An 18,267-nucleotide genomic window follows, 5' to 3' on the forward strand; every position below is an offset into this window, starting at 1 on the left:
CAATTTCCTAAGTGGTAAAGAGCACCAGTGTCAGCTTTTGTTCTAATTACTGACACAGAACTCCAAACTTCTTTGGCATTTCCTGGGTGCTAGCAGTGTCTTTGGAGAAGGAAATGGCAACGCACTCCAGTGTTCTTGCCTGGAGAATCCCAGGGACGGGGGAGCCTGGTGGGCTGCCGTCTCTGGGGTCGCACAGAGTCGGACACAACTGAAGCGACTTAGCAGCAGCAGCAGTGTCTTTGGTTCTAATGAGATGATTCCTGGTGGACTCCAGATGGGGGCTGGTCACCAGAAAGTCTAAGCCATGCTTACAAACTTGAAATTTTCAACTCTACTCCCTGTTCTTCAGAGAGAGACAGGAAATGGAGTTAATGATGAATCATGCCTACATGACTCATCACTAGTTCCACTTTAGTTCCTCTCTGAAGTCTCCATGAAAATTCTCAAAGTATAGTGTTCAGAGAGCTTCTGGTTTGGTGAGCATATGGAGGTGCTTGGCGAGCAGAGTGTCAGAGAGAACATGGAATCTTCCTTACCCTATGCCTCTGTTTCATCTGCATTTTTTATCTGTATCCTTTATCATATCCTTTGATAATAAATGGGTAAACAGTAAGTAAATGGTTTTCTTGAATTCTGTGAGCTGCTCTAGCAAATTAAGTGAACCCAAGGAGGGGGTCACAGGAACTTCCAATTTATTGTCATTCAGTCAGAAGCACAGGTCTGGACATCTGAAACCGGTGAGCAGGGAGCAGTGTTGTGAGGCTGCACCCTTAACCTGAGGGATCTGACCTTATCTCCAGGTAGGTAGTGTCAGAATTGAGTTAAACTGTAGGACACGCTGCTAGTGCTTCACAGTTGGTTGGTGTGGGACAAAATTCCACATTTCTGGTGTCAGAAGCACTATGAATGTGATAGTAGTATGAGAATAAAGAAGAGACACATAGGCAGGAGAGTGGGTTTTCCCTACTTAATCCCACACACAATAATGATAACTAACATCATTAAATTGGTAGAGCATCAGCCAAGCATTGATCTAAGTGATATATATTCATATGTATATGTGTTCATATTCATATATACTCTTAGGAATATACATTCATATTTATGAGCACTGAATGAGTATATATATATATATATATATCCACGTGGCTATTCAATTCAGTTCAGTTCAGTCGCTCAGTTGTGTCCGACTCTTTGCGACACCATAAACCACAGCACGCCAGGCCTCCCTGTCCATCACCAACTCCCAGAGTTCACGCAAACTCATGTCCATCGAGTCGGTGATGCCATCCAGCCATCTCATTCTCTGTCGTCCCCGTCTCCTCCCGCCCCCAATCCTTCCCAGCATCAGAGTCTTTTCCAGTGAGTCAACTCGTCGCATGAGGTGGCCAAAGTATTGCAGTTTCAGCTTTAGCATCAGTCCTTCCAATGAACACCCAGGATTGATCTCCTTTAGAATGGACTGGTTGGATCTCCTTGCAGTCCAAGGGACTCTCAAGAGTCCAACACCACAGTTCAAAAGCATCAATTCTTCGGCGATCAGCTTTCTTCACAGTCCGACTCTCACATCCATACATGACCACGGGAAAAACCATAGCCTTGACTAGGTGGACCTTTGTTGGCAAAGTAATGTCTCTGCTGTTTAATATGCTATCTAGGTTGGTCATAACTTTCCTTCCAAGGAGTAAGCGTCTTCTAATTTCATGGCTGCAATCAGCATCCACAGTGAGTTTGGAGCCCAAAAAAATAAAGTCTGACACTGCTTCCACTGTGTACCCATCTATTTCCCATGAAGTGATTGAACCAGATGCCATGATCTTTGTTTTCTGAATGTTGAGCCTCAAGCCAACCTTTTCACTCTCCTCTTTCACTTTCATCAAGAGGCTTTTGAGTTCCTCTTCACTTTTTGCCATAAGGGTGGTGTCATCTGCATATCTGAGGTTATTGATATTTCTCCCAGCAATCTTGATTCCAGCTTATGCTTCTTCCAGCCCAGCGTTCCTCATGATGTACTCTGCATATAAGTTAAATAAGCAAGGTGACAATATACAGCCTTGACGTACTCCTTTTCCTATTTGGAACCAGTCTGTTGTTCCATGGCCAGTTCTAACTGTTGCTTCCTGACCTGCATACAGGTTTCTCAAGAGGCAGGTCAGGTGGTCTGGCATTCCCATCTCTTTCAGAATTTTCCACAGTTTATTGTGATCCACACAGTCAAAGGCTTTGGCATAGTCAATTAAGCAGAAACAGATGTTTTTCTGGAACTCTACAAGGCTATTAGTGTTCTCATTTTACAAATGAGAGGACTGAGGGACAGAGAGTACCCACGATCATTCAGCTAGCAAGTGATAGGTAGGAGCTGAACCTTGACAGTTCAGGTCCAAAACCCACATTCTTAACCTTGAAGCCATGCCTCTCAATACTACAATGGATGATAACTGCTGAATCACTGCTGCTGCTGCTGTGTCACTTCAGTCGTGTCCGACTCTGTGTGACCCCATAGACAGAGGCCCACCAGGGTCCCCCGTCCCTGGTATTCTCCAGGCAAGAACACTGGAGTGGGTTGCCATTTCCTTCTCCAGAATCACTGCTAGCAAGACTCTTTTTACTTAGCACTTGTTGCTGGGGACCCAGGCTCTCCTTCAAGTTGTACACAGTCTAACGAGATGCACAAAGACGTAAACAGTTGAGTATAACACAATGTTCTAGGAGCTGCAGTAGGGGTACACTTGCTGGTGCTTCTGGGAGTTTATAGGAGCAGTGGAGATGGGCAGGGGCAGGCGAGAGGAGTCAGAGGACAGCAGGTACAGAGAGAACACTATCTTCTAATCATGGGAAGAGATCTGCTCTAATCTAATCTGACTTTCTTAAGTGGTGTTCAGTTGGTTTTGATTCTGAATTTAAGAACTGAACCACTTATGGCAGATTCACGTTGTTGTATGGCAGAAACCAATATGACACTGTAAAGCAATTATCCTCCGAATAAAAATAAATTTAAAAATATATATAAAATTAAAAAAAGAAAAACAGAACCTGCTCATGTTGCACAAAGTAGCCAAACTGTCAAACATTTTATAAACACCAGACAATTTGTTTATTGTCTTGGTTCTGAAACCAAATTTGCATTAAAAATTTTTTTCTTAGTATTCTGCAAGGTAAAAATGATATGAGAATTTCATAGAAAAGTAGCTTCATGTGATTTTTTTTTTAATTCTCAAAGGAGTGACTTAATGAAAGAAGTATGTATAACTTTCATATGACCAAACATAAGTAGAATCAGCTAAATCCTATAGCATGTAACCAACCTTTCATACTTTTAACAGGTGTCTCTTCGGTTCCAACAGGGTCTGCCTCTTCCTTTGGTTCCTCAGAATCTCTCTGAATAAAAGATTCATCCAGAGCCCATAAAACCAAATTGTGCAAGGAACTTATTGTGGTTCCATCTTTGGTGTATATTTTGGAGGCTGCTCTGGCCAGACCAAGTTGTTCTGTACATTCTGTAAGCAGCTAAAAACACAGACTATAAGGAACTGAGAGGAAATAGTGGTAGAACTGGGGATAATCAGGCAGAGTGTGTTATTTTAGAATTCTGAGAAAATTCTTTAATTTGAGAAAATAGAAAGCAATAACTACCAACTTGATCTTTGATTAGAGATGATTTTTTATATTAGATTGTCCTATGTAATCTCACAAATTAGTCCAGTCCAGCTGTGAAAATTCTTAGCTCCAAAAACTGAATCCAGCAGCTGATGTGTGTTAATACATTTTATCATCAGAAGTATTTATTTCCTAAGAAATGTTAACCTAGAAATCGGCTTTCAACCATGTTGCTTTATAGTCAATAAAATTATTCCAACACTTCAAATGAGCTGCTTTAAAATAAATGAGTCCTTGACTTTCAAACCAAGAAACTGACACATTATTACTTCCATTTGGCAGATGGGAAATTGAGCTGAAAGGTTAACATTTTTGCCCAAGACCACAAAAGCCAGGGTCCCACGATGGATTTTGGAGCTGGTAACTTTTGCCCTTTGCCTAGACCACTGACCAATAATTTAATTTTAAAAATCTCTTTAGACTCAATCAAAGGGGTGAGTGTGTGTGTGTGTGTGTGTGTGAATACTTGCAAAGAAGTCTCCAGGGTAACTCCCCATCATATTTAACATTGCATATAAAATACATTGGTAAAGGTATTGGCCAGAACCTTCAGACATAAGACCATTACCAAGCAACTGAAGGACAAAGCTGGGTTTGGACCTCAGGAATGCTCCTTCCTTCCCAGGACCGTGGGGAACAGCCTCTAAGACAGAAGCCACATATTCCCTCCTAGCACACCTCCTGCTTCTTCAATATGAAAACAACCTTGTCACCAAGCAAGTGCTCAGCTTCTCCAGACGATAAATGAGGTGGGATCGCAGAATATTCAGATGACGTACAACTTGAAGTGGGAAAGGGAAGGAAGGAAGAAAAGGCTTTCTGTCTGTCACAAGAGTGAAGGAAATCTGGTAGCTTTGCCTTCCCCTTGTTTTTTTCACCCTTCTTTGCTCTGGAGCCAATCTGAAAACTGTATTCTGTTTTCTCATGTTTCTAAGTCTACATCCAAAGAAATACAATCAAAAAGAACATCTTTAAGCAAACAAAGATCTTGATCTCATCAGCTTAAATGGGTAAAACTGGCCTGGGATATTTGTCACTCAATCCCGCTGCTTTTTTTTTCTTGTCAGAAGAATCACCATTATCATTGCCTCTAAGGATGCAAGAAACATTTAAGTGATAGCCACTTACCATGGGGAATGTTCTAGCCACAATTAACTTCCCATTTCGATATCCGTCTCCATTTTTGTATGCAATTATTTTCACTGCCTTCTGGTTCGTAACGGCCATGCCACAGTCAGACACAACTTGCGTGCAGGTCTTCATCCGTAAAGATAATAGACGCTCTTCATAATAACTCAGAGTGTTGGCTGAAGCCTCGTGAGAAGATAAATCAGTCTGATTTTTTTAAAAGAAAAACAACATAGATTGACTCCCAACATTTTTCCTTTTTAGTTTTATTTTGTTACACTTCAGCCTTTTAATTTGTGTTTGTACATGTGTGTGGCATCTAAATTTTGAAATGCTCACTTCATATGCTACAGGTATTTGATGCTGTAGTGGGAAGGACATTAGGTCCAAGCTTCTTGGTTCTCCTCCCAGCCCTGTCACTGAGTCTCTAGGTGACTTTGGGACTCTAGTTTGTGTTTCTGGCCTTCTCCTGTTTTCTACTTTGCCTTCCCTGGACATGAGGTGAGGAAGAAGGATGCCAGGTCCAGAGAGAGCCTGGGGTTGAAGCAATGGACAGTAGGACTAAAGGTATTCTCTGAATCTTTAACTTTAGGATGATGTCATCCTAGGGTGGCAGATATTGATGTATGGGGAGGGGAATGAACGTAGCCTTAACCACGTGGCAATAAGGGTGGTGAACACCACACTTCACCTTTCCCTATTCATCCTTAGTCAAGAAGCTGGCCTGAGGGAAAAGCTGTGTCTGAGATGGTGGAACACTGGGGATTCTTTTCAATCAGCTCACCCCCCCACCCCGCCACCTCCTTTCCATCACCCCATTATCACCCCAGCAAAGCCAAACGCCTGCAAGATTTCCCAGAGGACTGACTCCCCTTCTCCTTCAGAGTTACTGAGGTTTCAGTTGGTGTCTAATATAACTGTGTGTCAGGTTTAGGGCAGAGAGGACAGCGATCTGGGAACAAGTTGGGTCAGCCTGAAGAGCAGACCAGGTGGAAGGTTCCTACCCGTTAAGAATTGCTCCTTTTTATATAGGTATGTAAGTTTCTCTTTAGTTCTTCTTGCTTCTAAACTTGAAAGAAAGGATTTCTTAAAAGGTGTCATTTAAAACTTTTTTGATGTATCATTTTATTTTAATTAGCTAAAAAGAATAAAAAAAAAAAACAACCAAGATTGAAGGCATTGAAAGAGAAGAAAGCATACCTGGAAAACTGGTATGGAGACCAGAATGAAATACACATAAAAAAGCTACTACAGGAATTATTTTGATTAAGGACTGTATAATGTTGTTGTAAACTAGTGAGGTTTTGAAAATACTGTGAAAATATAGATTTTAAACAAGGTTCCAGAATGAAGAAGAAAGGAAAGAACTAGAAAAGAACTCACATTCATAAGTACTTCAGAGGGATAGGTCTTGACAAGGGAGGCATTTTTTTTTTTAACTCTTTTAAAAAAATGTTTATTAATGCCAAATTGTCACTTTTAGTATCATGTTCTGAGGCTTTGCCTTCGAGTTTTTTGTAAAAAATTTTACTTGTTAGTTTACAGTGCGGTGTTACTTTCTGCCATACAACAAAGTGAATCAGCCATACATATACATATATTCCCTCTTTTTTGTATTTCCTTCTTATTTTGGACACCATAGAGCACTGAGTAGAGTTCCCTGTGCTATACAGTAGGTTTTCACTATTTATCTATTTTATACATAGTGGTGTATATATATCAACCCCAATCTCCCAATTGAATGGTGCCACTTTAAATTAAGAAAACGGAAAAGCAGTAGAGACTTTTTTCTCCATGATACAATTAGTATTTGACATGAATGCATGAATTCAGGCATCCAACCTGAAGAACCATTAATAACAACACATCAGATGAGCCCTGAAGTGTTCTATAATAGTATAAAAGGAGTTTACCCCATGGATGGAGGCAAAAAGCTGCTCCACTAAGTAAAGATTTGCAGTTACTTTCTTATCTAAAAGCAACACAGAAAGTAGTGCAAGGTGTCAGGAGATGATTAAAGCCTCAGAAGTGCCCAATTAACTTCAAAGTGTGTATCGAACTATTAACAGACAATGTATTTTAAGTTACAACAGGGAAAAGGAAATCAATGCAGGTAGAATGGTAAAGGTGCATCAGTAAAAGACGAATTGGATGAGTGGAGATGAACTTGAGTGCAAGGCAAATAATGAATGCATCAAAGTTTCCAGACTCGTGCCACACATGTATTAGCAGAGCTCGGATCATTACACACCTTGGTCACATCAATGACCTTGAAAGGCCCACGTGAGAAGGGCTTCTGGGTTTTGGAGGCCGAGGCACAGAGGAATGGGAGCCCTGGAAGCAACTGTTTCAGTCCCTTCTCTGCTCTCACGGATTGTCCACATGCCAAACAGAGCATCGTTTTCTGCTTTCCACTGGGTGAGAGGTAATAGTATCCCTGGAAAAGGATAAAGATGCTTTGATTTGGATGGATCTAAATTATGATAACATTCAGAAAACAAAGATCATGGCATCTGGTCCCATCACTTCATGGGAAATAGATGGGGAAACAGTGGAAACAGTGTCAGACTTTATTTTTTTGGGCTCCAAAATCACTGCAATGCTGATTGCAGCCATGAAATTAAAAGACACTTACTCCTTGGAAGGAAAGTTATGACCAACCTAGATAGCATATTAAACAGCAGAGACATTACTTTGCCAACAAAGGTCCACCTAGTCAAGGCTATGGTTTTTCCCGTGGTCATGTATGGATGTGAGAGTCGGACTGTGAAGAAAGCTGATCGCCGAAGAATTGATGCTTTTGAACTGTGGTGTTGGACTCTTGAGAGTCCCTTGGACTGCAAGGAGATCCAACCAGTCCATTCTAAAGGAGATCAATCCTGGGTGTTCATTGGAAGGACTGATGCTAAAGCTGAAACTGCAATACTTTGGCCACCTCATGCGACGAGTTGACTCACTGGAAAAGACTCTGATGCTGGGAGGGATTGGGGGCAGGAGGAGACGGGGATGACAGAGAATGAGATGGCTGGATGGCATCACCGACTCGATGGACATGAGTTTGAGTGAACTCTGGGAGTTGGTGATAGACAGGGAGGCCTGGCATGCGGTGGTTCATGGTGTCGCAAAGAGTCAGACACGACTGAGCAACTGAACTGAACTGAACTGAACTGAAATTATGATAGCATTTTGTAGAATACTTTTGCCATACAAATAGAGCACTGTTATAATCCCCAAATGCTAAATCTGAAATCACAACACGAGCTCATTATTTCACTCCCTAATTATTATATTTTTAAAAACTACATTATTTCCAAACACTGTTGATTGAAAAAGCCTGGAGGCGATGACAATTCAAGATCGATGAGTATAACCTGTATTCAGAATCAGAGTTTCTTGGAGGAATGGCCCATTCCACATTTGGGACAGGATATATAGCAAGTCCTCTACACATGAACCTTCAAGCTGCAAACTTTGAAAGGTATGAACATGTCCCTGTGTGCCAGCTGTTGTACTGTACTACTGTACTTTTCAAGCTACTGAACTTAAGATTAAAAATGTTTCCTTTATTTTTTGTGTTTGTTTTTCATGTATTATTTGTGTAAAAAGTATTATAAATCTGTTACAGTATAATAATATATAGCTGATTGTGTTAGCTGGGTACCTAGCCTTTGTTCGACTTATAAACAAATTGGGCTTATGAATGTACTCTTGAAACAGAACTCACTCGTATGTAGGGGACTTACTGTATCCTAGACAAGCAAGGATTTCTTGTAGTACCCAGAAAAAAAGAAGCCATCTCAAAAAAGGTATTATGTCAAAAAAGACACAGGAGCCACCATGACATTCCACTGGCTCAAAGTGGGGCAATTTGGGGGCACAATAAAATGATAACTGAAAAACTTCAAATATGTTTGAATATGTAAAATCTCATGAGTTCATAATGATGTTAAAAATATAAATAATTTTTTAAAAAGGCAACAAACAAATAAAAACAAAACCACTACTTATTGGAGTCCACTGGAAGAAAATGCGCCTATTTACAACTCTGAAATCAGCCTTAGAAAGTACAGGAGATTATTTGCAAAGATGTCCATAATATAACTATCCTATTCTTGTTTGTATGTCCTTTTGAAATGTCATTTTGCTGCTCCTCCAATCAAGAAATAGCTTCTTTCTTCTTTCCTCTTTTCTTTGAATCTGGGCAAGGTCACATGACTTGCTTTGAGTAATGTAGCATTAGCAAATGTGATGCAGGCAGATGCATAAGAAGTGCTTGCACACTGGAGCTTGTTTTCTTTCGGCTCCATTTGGAAGCCTGAGACCATAATGTGAGCTCACTTGAGTGAGCCTACTTAAGAAGTCTTGAGGAGGGAATTCCCTGGCAGTCCAGTGGTTAGGACACTGCACTCTCACTGTCGAGGGCCCAGGTTTAATTCCTGATTGGGGAACAAAAGAAGCATTGAGGAGAACCAAGGCCCCCCAGCTGACAGCCTGTCAAACACCAGTCGTGTAATTTGACCATTCAGATACCCTAGAACCGCCAAACTACTGGTATGCGACCAAAGAGCTACAGTCAAATCACTGACAGTGCACAAGGGCCAGCAGAACTCCTCAGGTAAACCCGGCCCAAACTGTCAACTCAGAGTATAAAATGGCTAAGCCACTAACATTTTAGGTGATTTGCTATACTATTCTAATAGGTAAGTCATACAGAACAAATATTTGTCCTATCATCCTTTCAGTTCAGTTCAGTTCAGTCGCTCAGTCGTGTCCGACTCTTTGCGATCCCATGAACCGCAGCACGCCAGGCCTCCCTGTCTATCACCAACTCCTGGAGTTCACTCAAACTCACGTCCATCGCGTCGGTGATGCCATCCAGCCATCTCATCCTCTGTCGTCCCCTTCTCCTCCCGCCCCCAATCCCTTCCAGCATCAGAGTCTTTTCCAATGAGTTAACTTTACAAACCATAACTCTAGGCAGTCAAATACCTAGTTGAAGAGGTAAAGTTCTTCCTTACATGAAAAATTCAGCTGATATATGTTGGGAAAAGTAATAGAATTAAACAAAATTGACCCTTTTGAAACTTTTAATGAAATTATTGATTTAGGCAATGATCACAGAAAGGCAACACTAAATGAAAAGTCATTGGGAATTGTTTTTTAATGTGAGATTAGGTTGTAATCACTTGAACCCATGGATAACCATTACCATTAAAAATGGAAAATCCACACCATGTGCCTGCATAAGTGATAAACATGAAACACACAGTAAAACCTATGAAGATTCATGGCCAAAAAAGAGCTGAATATAAATATAATTAAACTGCAGTGTTAAATCTCTTTTATAGGAGTTATGGGAGCCAGAGAAACAGGTTAAAGGATGCCACAGGAAGTGAATAGACAAATCTAAACAAGAAGAGGTCTTCTATAGGATGGATTCTGCAACCAGTAGCACATAGGGATTTTCTTTGAATCCTGACTCCAGCTAACCATAAGAAGAATGTTTAGGAGAAACTGGGAAATTTCATTATTAACAGGGCATTAAGAGGTCAAAAAACTTTTAGAAAGTGAAAGTGAAAGTTGTTCAGTCATGTCTGACTCTTTGCAACCCCATGGACTTAGCCTGCCAGGCTCCTCTGTCCATGGAATTCTCCAGGCCAGAATACTGGAGTGGGTAGCCTTTCCCTTCTCCAGGGGATCTTCCCAACCCAGGGATCTAACCCAAGTCTCCCACATTGAAGATGGATTCTTTACCATCTGAGCCATCAGGGAAGCCCTGGAGGCCAAAAAAGTTATCGTTAATTTTGTTAGATGTGACAATGGCATAATGATTATAATTGTAAGAAAATATTCAAATTTTTATAGGTGCAGGATCAAGTATTAGGTGAAATGATATCATGTCTAGGATTTGTAAACATTGCAAAACATTGATAATAGTTGAATTTGGATGATAGGTACATGAGAAGTCATTGAATTAGTCTCTCTACTTTGAAATATGTATGAATATTTTAAAGTGCACTCTCTAATTTGCTTTGTTCCTCACAAGGCTAGGACTTTCCTGGTGGCTCAAATTGTAAAGAATCTGCCTAGAATGCAGGAGACCTGTGTTCAATCCCTGGTTTGGGAAGATCCCCTGGAGGAGGGCATGGCAACCCACTCCAGTGTTCTTGCATGGAGAATCCCCATGGACAGAGGAACTGGGCTACAGTCCATGGGGTTGCAAAGAGCTGGACATGACTAAGTGACTAAGCATGTCACAAGGTTAAAAGTTAAGTACAGCCAGAGTTGGGCTTCCCTGGTGGCTCAGAGGTTAAAGCGTCTGCCTCCAATGCGGGAGACCCGGGTTCGATCCCTGGGTCGGGAAGATCCCCTGGAGAAGGAAGTGGTAACCCACTCCAGTATTCTTGCCTGGAAAATCCCATGGACGGAGAAGCCTGGTAGGCTACAGTCCATGGGGTCGCAAAGAGTCGGACACGACTGAGCGACTGAACGGAACGGAACGGACAGCCAGAGTTAATAGTATCATTCTCAATTTACAGATGAGAAAACAAAAACTCAGAGAGGGATTTTTAATTCAAGGATACCCAAGTAGTATGTGGCAGAGCTGAAACATAAAACTGTGACTTCTGATTTCAGGTTTTGGGCTTTTTTGCCTTTGTCATATTTGTCTACTCTATTTAAATACTGAACATTACCTTAATTCAAAGCCAACATTTAGGTGATACTTTTGAAGATACAGTTCTTAAGTTCCACTATGAATCTCTCTATATGCACATCTGATTTCCATTTTCCTACAAATTACTTGGGGGCAGAAAATTAACATATTTCCTCTCAGATGGAATTCAATGAATACTCATACAGAATAATTTGTAAAGAAAAACATGAACTTCATGATAAATCGTGTGCCAATGATATTCCTTATTACACTAAAGAAGCCCATTGAAAGCATCCAGCAAATGTATTTTCAATCATTAAGACATTAATTCCCATGACTGTGGGGCTGCTAACTATTTTTATGTTCCCCAAGTTATTTTACTTCGGAAATGGTGCATATACACAATGTAAACTGAATTTTTGGTTAATTCATTCAAGCTTAATACAGCCTTTAACGTGCTGCTGGAAAGGAAAAATGAAATACGTGGGGGTAGCTCCCAAGGTTAGGCTGTGTCTACAGGATGCAAATGGAATTTAAAAGTTGAGCAAGTCAACAGTTGGCTCTATACACAGAATACCAAGCAACTGGTTTGGCTGATATTTTTCCTCTATAAAATCTCCTTGATTTACTGAAATGACTAATTTGACCTGTTCATTTGACCTTATACAAACATGGTCTATGACATGGGGCTTGTTTGGTCAATAATGACCCTGACTATATATATAATAGCTACTGTAAATGAATGATTCAGTTTCTTTATCAATCTTAATTTAGCTAATTTATTGATATTAGTGCCAACATCTACTGGATCATTGAAAAAACAAGAAAGTTCCAGAAAAACATCTACTTCTGTTTTATTGACTATGCCAAAGCCTTTGACTGTGTGGATCACAATAAACTGTGGAAAATTCTGAAAGAGAAGGAAATACCAGACCACCTGACCTGCCTCTTGAGAAACCTGTATGCAGGTCAGGAAGCAACAGTTAGAATTGGACATGGAACAACAGACTGGTTCCAAAAAGGAAAAGGAGTACGTCAAGGCTGTATATTGTCACCTGGCTTATTTAACTTATATGCAGAATATATCATGAGAAACGCTGGGCTGGAGGAACCACAAGCTGGAATCAAGATTGCCAGGAGAAATATCAATAACCTCAGATAAGCAGATGACACCACCCTTATGGCAGAAAGTGAAGAACTAAAGAGCCTCTTGATGAAAGTGAAAGAAGACAGTGAAAAAGTTGGCTTAAAGCTCAACATTCAGAAAACTAAGATCATGGCATCCGATCCCATCACTTCATGGCAAATAGATGGGGAAACAGTGGACACAGTGGCTAACTTTATTTTTTTGAGCTCCAAGATCACTGCAGATGGTGACTGCAGCCATGAAATTAAAAGACACTTACTCCTTGGAAGGAAAGTGATGACCAACCTAGACAGCATGTTAAAAAGCAGAGACATTACTTTGTCAACAAAGGTCCGTCTAGTCAAAGCTATGGTTTTTCCAGTGGTCATGTATGGATGTGAGAGTTGGACTATAAAGAAAGCTGAGCACCGAAGAATTGATGCTTTTGAACTGTGGTGTTGGAGAAGACTCTTGAGAGTCCCTTGGACTGCAAGGAGATCCAACCAGTCCATCCTAAAGGAGATCAGTCCTAGGTGTTCATTGGAAAGACTGATGCTGAAGCTGAAACTCCAATACTTTGACCACCTGATGCAAACAGCTGACTCATTTGAAAAGACCCTGATGCTGGGAAGGATTGAGGGCAAGAGGAGAAGGGGACGACAGAGGATGAGATGGTTGGCTGGCATCACCGACTCAATGGACATGGGTTTGGGTAGACTCCAGCAGTTGGTGATGGACAGAGAGGCCTGGTGTGCTGCGGTTCATGGGGTCGCAAAGAGTTGGATACAGACCTCATTGAAAGTCTTGTGTAATTATGGCTGTTCTTTTCCCCAAAATGCACATGTGTAAACAAATGCTTTTTGTATGAGAATTCAGGGAGTTCATAGACTCCCCCTTGATTCCAGTTTAGATTTAGAGTAGGAGCTTCCTCTCTAGACCATGTTTGCTTGGCCAGTTTAGAAAAAGAAAATTAAAGTGAAGTAACTATTACCTGCTAGACAGCTACTGTGTATAACCTTTTCAGAGATGAACATGAGTTTGGGTAAACTCTGGGAGTTGGTAATGGACAGGGAGGCCTGGCGTGCTGTGACTCATGGGGTTGCAGAGTCGGACACGACTGAGCGACTGAACTGAACTGAACTTATATTTAAATAATAAATAATATAAGTAATAAATATAAATAATATCAATCAGTATCAGTTCAGTCGCTCAGTCGTGTCCGACTCTTTGCGACCCCATGAACCGCAGTATGCCAGGCCTCCCTGTCCATCACCAACTGCCGGAGTCTACACAAACCCATGTCCATCGAGTCGGTGATGTCATCCAACCATCTCATCCTCTGTCGTCCCCTTCTTCTCCTGCTCCCAATCCTTCCCAGCATCAGGGTCTTTTCCAATGAGTCAGCTCTTTGCATGAGGTGGACAAAGTATTGGAGTTTCAGCCTCAGCATCAGTTCTTCCAATGAACACCGAGGACCGATCTCCTTTAGGATGCATGTCATCTATGTAAAAATAAAGTTGCATCAGTATATAATACACAGTAGCTGTCTAGCAGGTAATAGTTACTTCACTTTAATTTTCTTTTTCTAAACTGGCCAAGCAAACATGGTCTAGAGAGGAAGCTCTTACTCTAAATCTAAACTGGAATCAAGGGGGAGTCTATGAACTCCCTGAATTCTCATACAAAAGTGTTTGTTTCAGTTCAGTTCAGTCGCTCAGTCGTGTCCGACTCTCCGTGACCCCATGAATCACAGCACTCCAGGCCTCCCTGTCTATCACCAACTCCTGGAGTTCACTCAAACTCATGTCCACAGAGTCGGTGATGCCATCCAGCCATTTCATTCTTACACATGTGCATTTTGGGGAAAAGAACAGCCATAATTTCACAAGACTTTCAATGAGGTCTGTATCTCTGAAAAGGTTAAGAAATAACTACTGATTTGGAGCCTTTGGGCAGTGGGTAGGTTTCCCCAGACCTAAGAGAAATAAACATTTTTTCTTTGAGAAGTCCAGGATATATAACTGTACTTTTCAAATTAACCACGTTAATTCTATCAGATAGGTTATTACTTAACTAGTAGGAAAGGAGAGTTATCATCTTTTAGAGAAATGTTGAAAATTGGACGGTTTTATCCTTATCTAATAAATAAGAACTCTATCATAACTATAATATACCTAAAATTAATAATAAAACCATAATACAATCAGATATTCAGGTAGTATTCAAATTTCTACGAATTTCTCACTTTCTTATAATTTATTTGAAACAATCAAAATAAGGTCAATACATTATGATTAAATACCTAAGTCTCTTTGAACCCTTATGACCCTCATTTCTCTTTTTTCTTTTATAGTAATTATTCATTGTATATTTTCTCCAATTAGATTTCGGGGGGCAAGAACACTTCATAAGTGGTACGATGCATTTCTATCAAGGGGCAACTGTTATGACTATTTTTGGAGTGTTAGTAGGTAATGGTGGTCACTGCCTAGATCCATTAATGTATTAAAGTTCACAACATAATGATATTCAGATTCCCTCATACTTTATTCATTTATTAGCTGGGATATTTCTATGACGTGAAGATTCTCCTTGTCAACTATATTGTTATCCTGAAGTATGGTTCATAAAGAAAGAAAAAAAAAAAGCTTGATTCTTCATTTACTTGTTTTCAAAGTAATGGATTCATTTCTTAGCATCATCTAATTGTGACCAGTTGAGCTGTTGCTGTTGCTGTTGTTTAATATCAGCATGAACATATCTAATGTATGTCAGTCCAATGCATTCAGTAGTCATATTGATGCTTACACTGTCCAATCTTTGGAGCCTTTTCAAGTTGACTCAATTTTTTTTTAACATGACTTCAGCACTCTTTGGCTGCATACTAGCTAACAGCTATAAGATCACAGACAAAGGAGAAAAGATCAGAGGTTGTTATAGCTTAGTGGAAACCAGAGACATGCAAAATGGTACGATACATTTAGCATCTCTTATTCAGGAGAGGCAGAGAATGATGAGTGAAGAAGCGGTAGACAAGTTTAGAGACTTTTGAGGAGCAGAGTAAAGAGGGTCTTGGAAGGTCTTGTAATATATATTATGAGATTTCAATATTCTGTAGGCCAATGGTTATTAACCAAAGCAAGGTGCTTTGACCGACATATCTCAGATATCTATAAAACATGGTACAAGTAATTCCTTAATAATAAAAATTAAAGTACCAAACTTTAGAAATTATTTAAAGCTTAGAGTACATCATGCTTAGTGCTATGCTTGGTATAATGTAATATAAAGTCACTTACAATCATTGGCATTTTTAAAACTTTTTATTTTGTATTGGAGTATAGCCAATTAGCAATGTTGTGATAGTTTCAGGAGGACAGCAAAGGGACTCAGCCATACATATGAATGTACCCTTTCTCTCCCAGACTCTCCTCCCATCCAGGCTGCCACATAACATTGAGCAGAGCTCCCTGTGCTACACAGTAGGCCCTTGTTGGTTATCCATTTTAAATATAGCACTGTGGACCTGTCATCCCAAACTCCCTAACTATCCCTTTTCCCCATTCTTGGCATTTTAATATGCTTTCTGGAGTGGAGTGGTATTGAGTGTGGCAAGCACACCTGTGGAGTGAAGTGGGAGTGATTACCCTCCTTCATGCATGTTCTAGTGAGGGATGATGACCCAAAGACAACGATGGCGACGGGAGTCAGTGAAACAATATAAGTCGAGGGTAACATCAATATTCCTTCCTTCTTTCTTGACCAGAATCACAGAGTCTGATTTCATTCACAAGTTAGTGTTTAATTTGTGTGAACTGAAGGTTTTCAGGGGAAATAAGTTTCTTGCTTTATTAAACTAATCCATCCCCCCCTCCCTGTTTTTGTAGGAAGGAATCACTTACTGGTTGATCAATATTTTCTTCTCTAATCACAGAAGATGTACAAACACCAGCATAGTTTGCAGCTGTGATCTCTTTATCCAGTGCAGTGCTATGAAAGGCCATAAAAGCTTTCATACTTTTCATGTAATTCCACTTTTGATTAGAAGCCCCATTGTTATGTGGTTTGTATTTCTGAAAAAAAAGGAGAGAGAAAACTATGGAGTCAAATAGGAGAATTTCTGATTTGTGTATAGCAGTCCTACTTCATTGCATAAATTCAGAAAATACAGATAATTACTTAAAACTCTACTATATAGTGATAGCTACTCTTGATATTTGATGATTATATTTCATATATACTTACAGTCTGATTTATAAAAAAATGGAATCAGAAAATACACACAATTTGATAACTGCAGTAGTTTTTTTTTTTTTAAGTATATATACTATTTGATTTTAGGGTATTTTACTTTACCAGTATTCAGCAGTTAAACATGTAGATTGTTTCTCAAATTTTCTTTACTATAAGTAAAAGAGCAACCAACAACTGTAAAATAAATCTTTGTATAAATCCATAACATTTTGAGAACAAACTTTTAAAGTAGAATTGCTAATAAAGGAACAGGATCATTAAAAAATTACGATGTATAATATAAAGCTTTATCGTATCAAAATATTTTCTGGAAAAGGTTATTCTAGTTTACACTTCAATCAGTATTATACGAAATGGTCTCTTCACACTCTTGCCAAAGCATTGAAAATTTAATAAATGAAAAATAGTACCTCCTGATATTTTGATTTACATTTCACTGGCTACCAAGAAGGTTTTTAAAAAAATATATGAGTACACTATATTTTCAGGTGGCTCAGTGGGTAAAGAACCCATCTGAAATGTGGGAGAGGCATGAGACAAGGGTTCAATCCTTGTGTCAGGAAGATCCCCTGGAGAAGGGACTAGAAGCCCACTGCAGTATTCTTGCCTGGAGAATCCCACTGACAGAGGAGCCTGGTGGGCTACAGTCCACAGGGTCGCAATGAGTAGGACACGACTGATGCAACTGAGCATGCACACACACTCTATTTTATGTATTAGAAACAGCATATTTATCCTAATTATAAAACTTGGTTTGAGCACAAGTTAAAAAATGAGTAGTTTCAATTTGGGGAATTCAAACCAGTAGATTAGTTCTAACCAAACATATCATGACAGTTCAAGGAACTTTATAATGAATAATACTTACTTTACCAAAGAGAGATTGATAGTGAAGAGGAAAATAAATGAGTCTTAAGAACTGATTTATTAGGTCAGACAATAGAGCATCCCTCAGAGGAATGCAAAACAAAGACTATATTTCAAGGAACAGGGAGAGGGCTTAGTAACATTAACCTAACAGGCCTCATTTTTATTATTTTACATGAACATTGATATATTCTTACAAACTACTTCAAGAAAGAAAAATGAAACAGCAAGTAAAGAAAAAACTCTTGAAAGGTAATACAAACTACCTGAGATCAAACTCATTTCTTATAAAATTGGGAACCTTAGGGGAAAACTTCCATATCTATAATTTTATGAAACTGATTAGGGTACTAAATTGCATCTGCATGAGGTTTTACCTGACTGTCATTCATGCCAAAGAGGCACCTACCAGGGGAATAAAATTTTAGACCCCCAGAGACTGTAACCCGCCAGGCTCCTCTGCCTATGGAATTTTCCAGGCAAGAATACTGGAGTGGGTTGCCATTTCCTCCTCTAGGGGATCTTCCTGACCCAGGGATCGAACCCATGTCTCTTGCATCTCCTGCATTAGCAGACAGAT

The 18,267-nt window shown here is 39.8% G+C and overlaps 1 protein-coding gene across 1 annotated transcript in view; it reads right to left on the reverse strand.

The window, feature by feature from the left end:
* LOC129554722 (doublecortin domain-containing protein 1) overlaps window positions 1-18,267 on the reverse strand; it is a 94,409-nt gene that overhangs the window by 41,076 nt on the left and 35,066 nt on the right. The window contains exons 10-13 of the mRNA XM_055423783.2: window positions 16,469-16,639; window positions 7,037-7,222; window positions 4,786-4,992; window positions 3,306-3,507 (exon numbers count right to left, since the gene is read on the reverse strand). Of these exons, the coding sequence (XP_055279758.2) occupies window positions 3,306-3,507; window positions 4,786-4,992; window positions 7,037-7,222; window positions 16,469-16,639 (766 nt within the window). The remainder of the gene's footprint in view (window positions 1-3,305; window positions 3,508-4,785; window positions 4,993-7,036; window positions 7,223-16,468; window positions 16,640-18,267) is intronic.

Source organism: Moschus berezovskii, chromosome 14, assembly GCF_049115385.1.
Source record: "Moschus berezovskii isolate FMDL1 chromosome 14, NW_MosBer_1.0, whole genome shotgun sequence".
Taxonomy (NCBI): Eukaryota; Metazoa; Chordata; class Mammalia; order Artiodactyla; family Moschidae; genus Moschus; species Moschus berezovskii.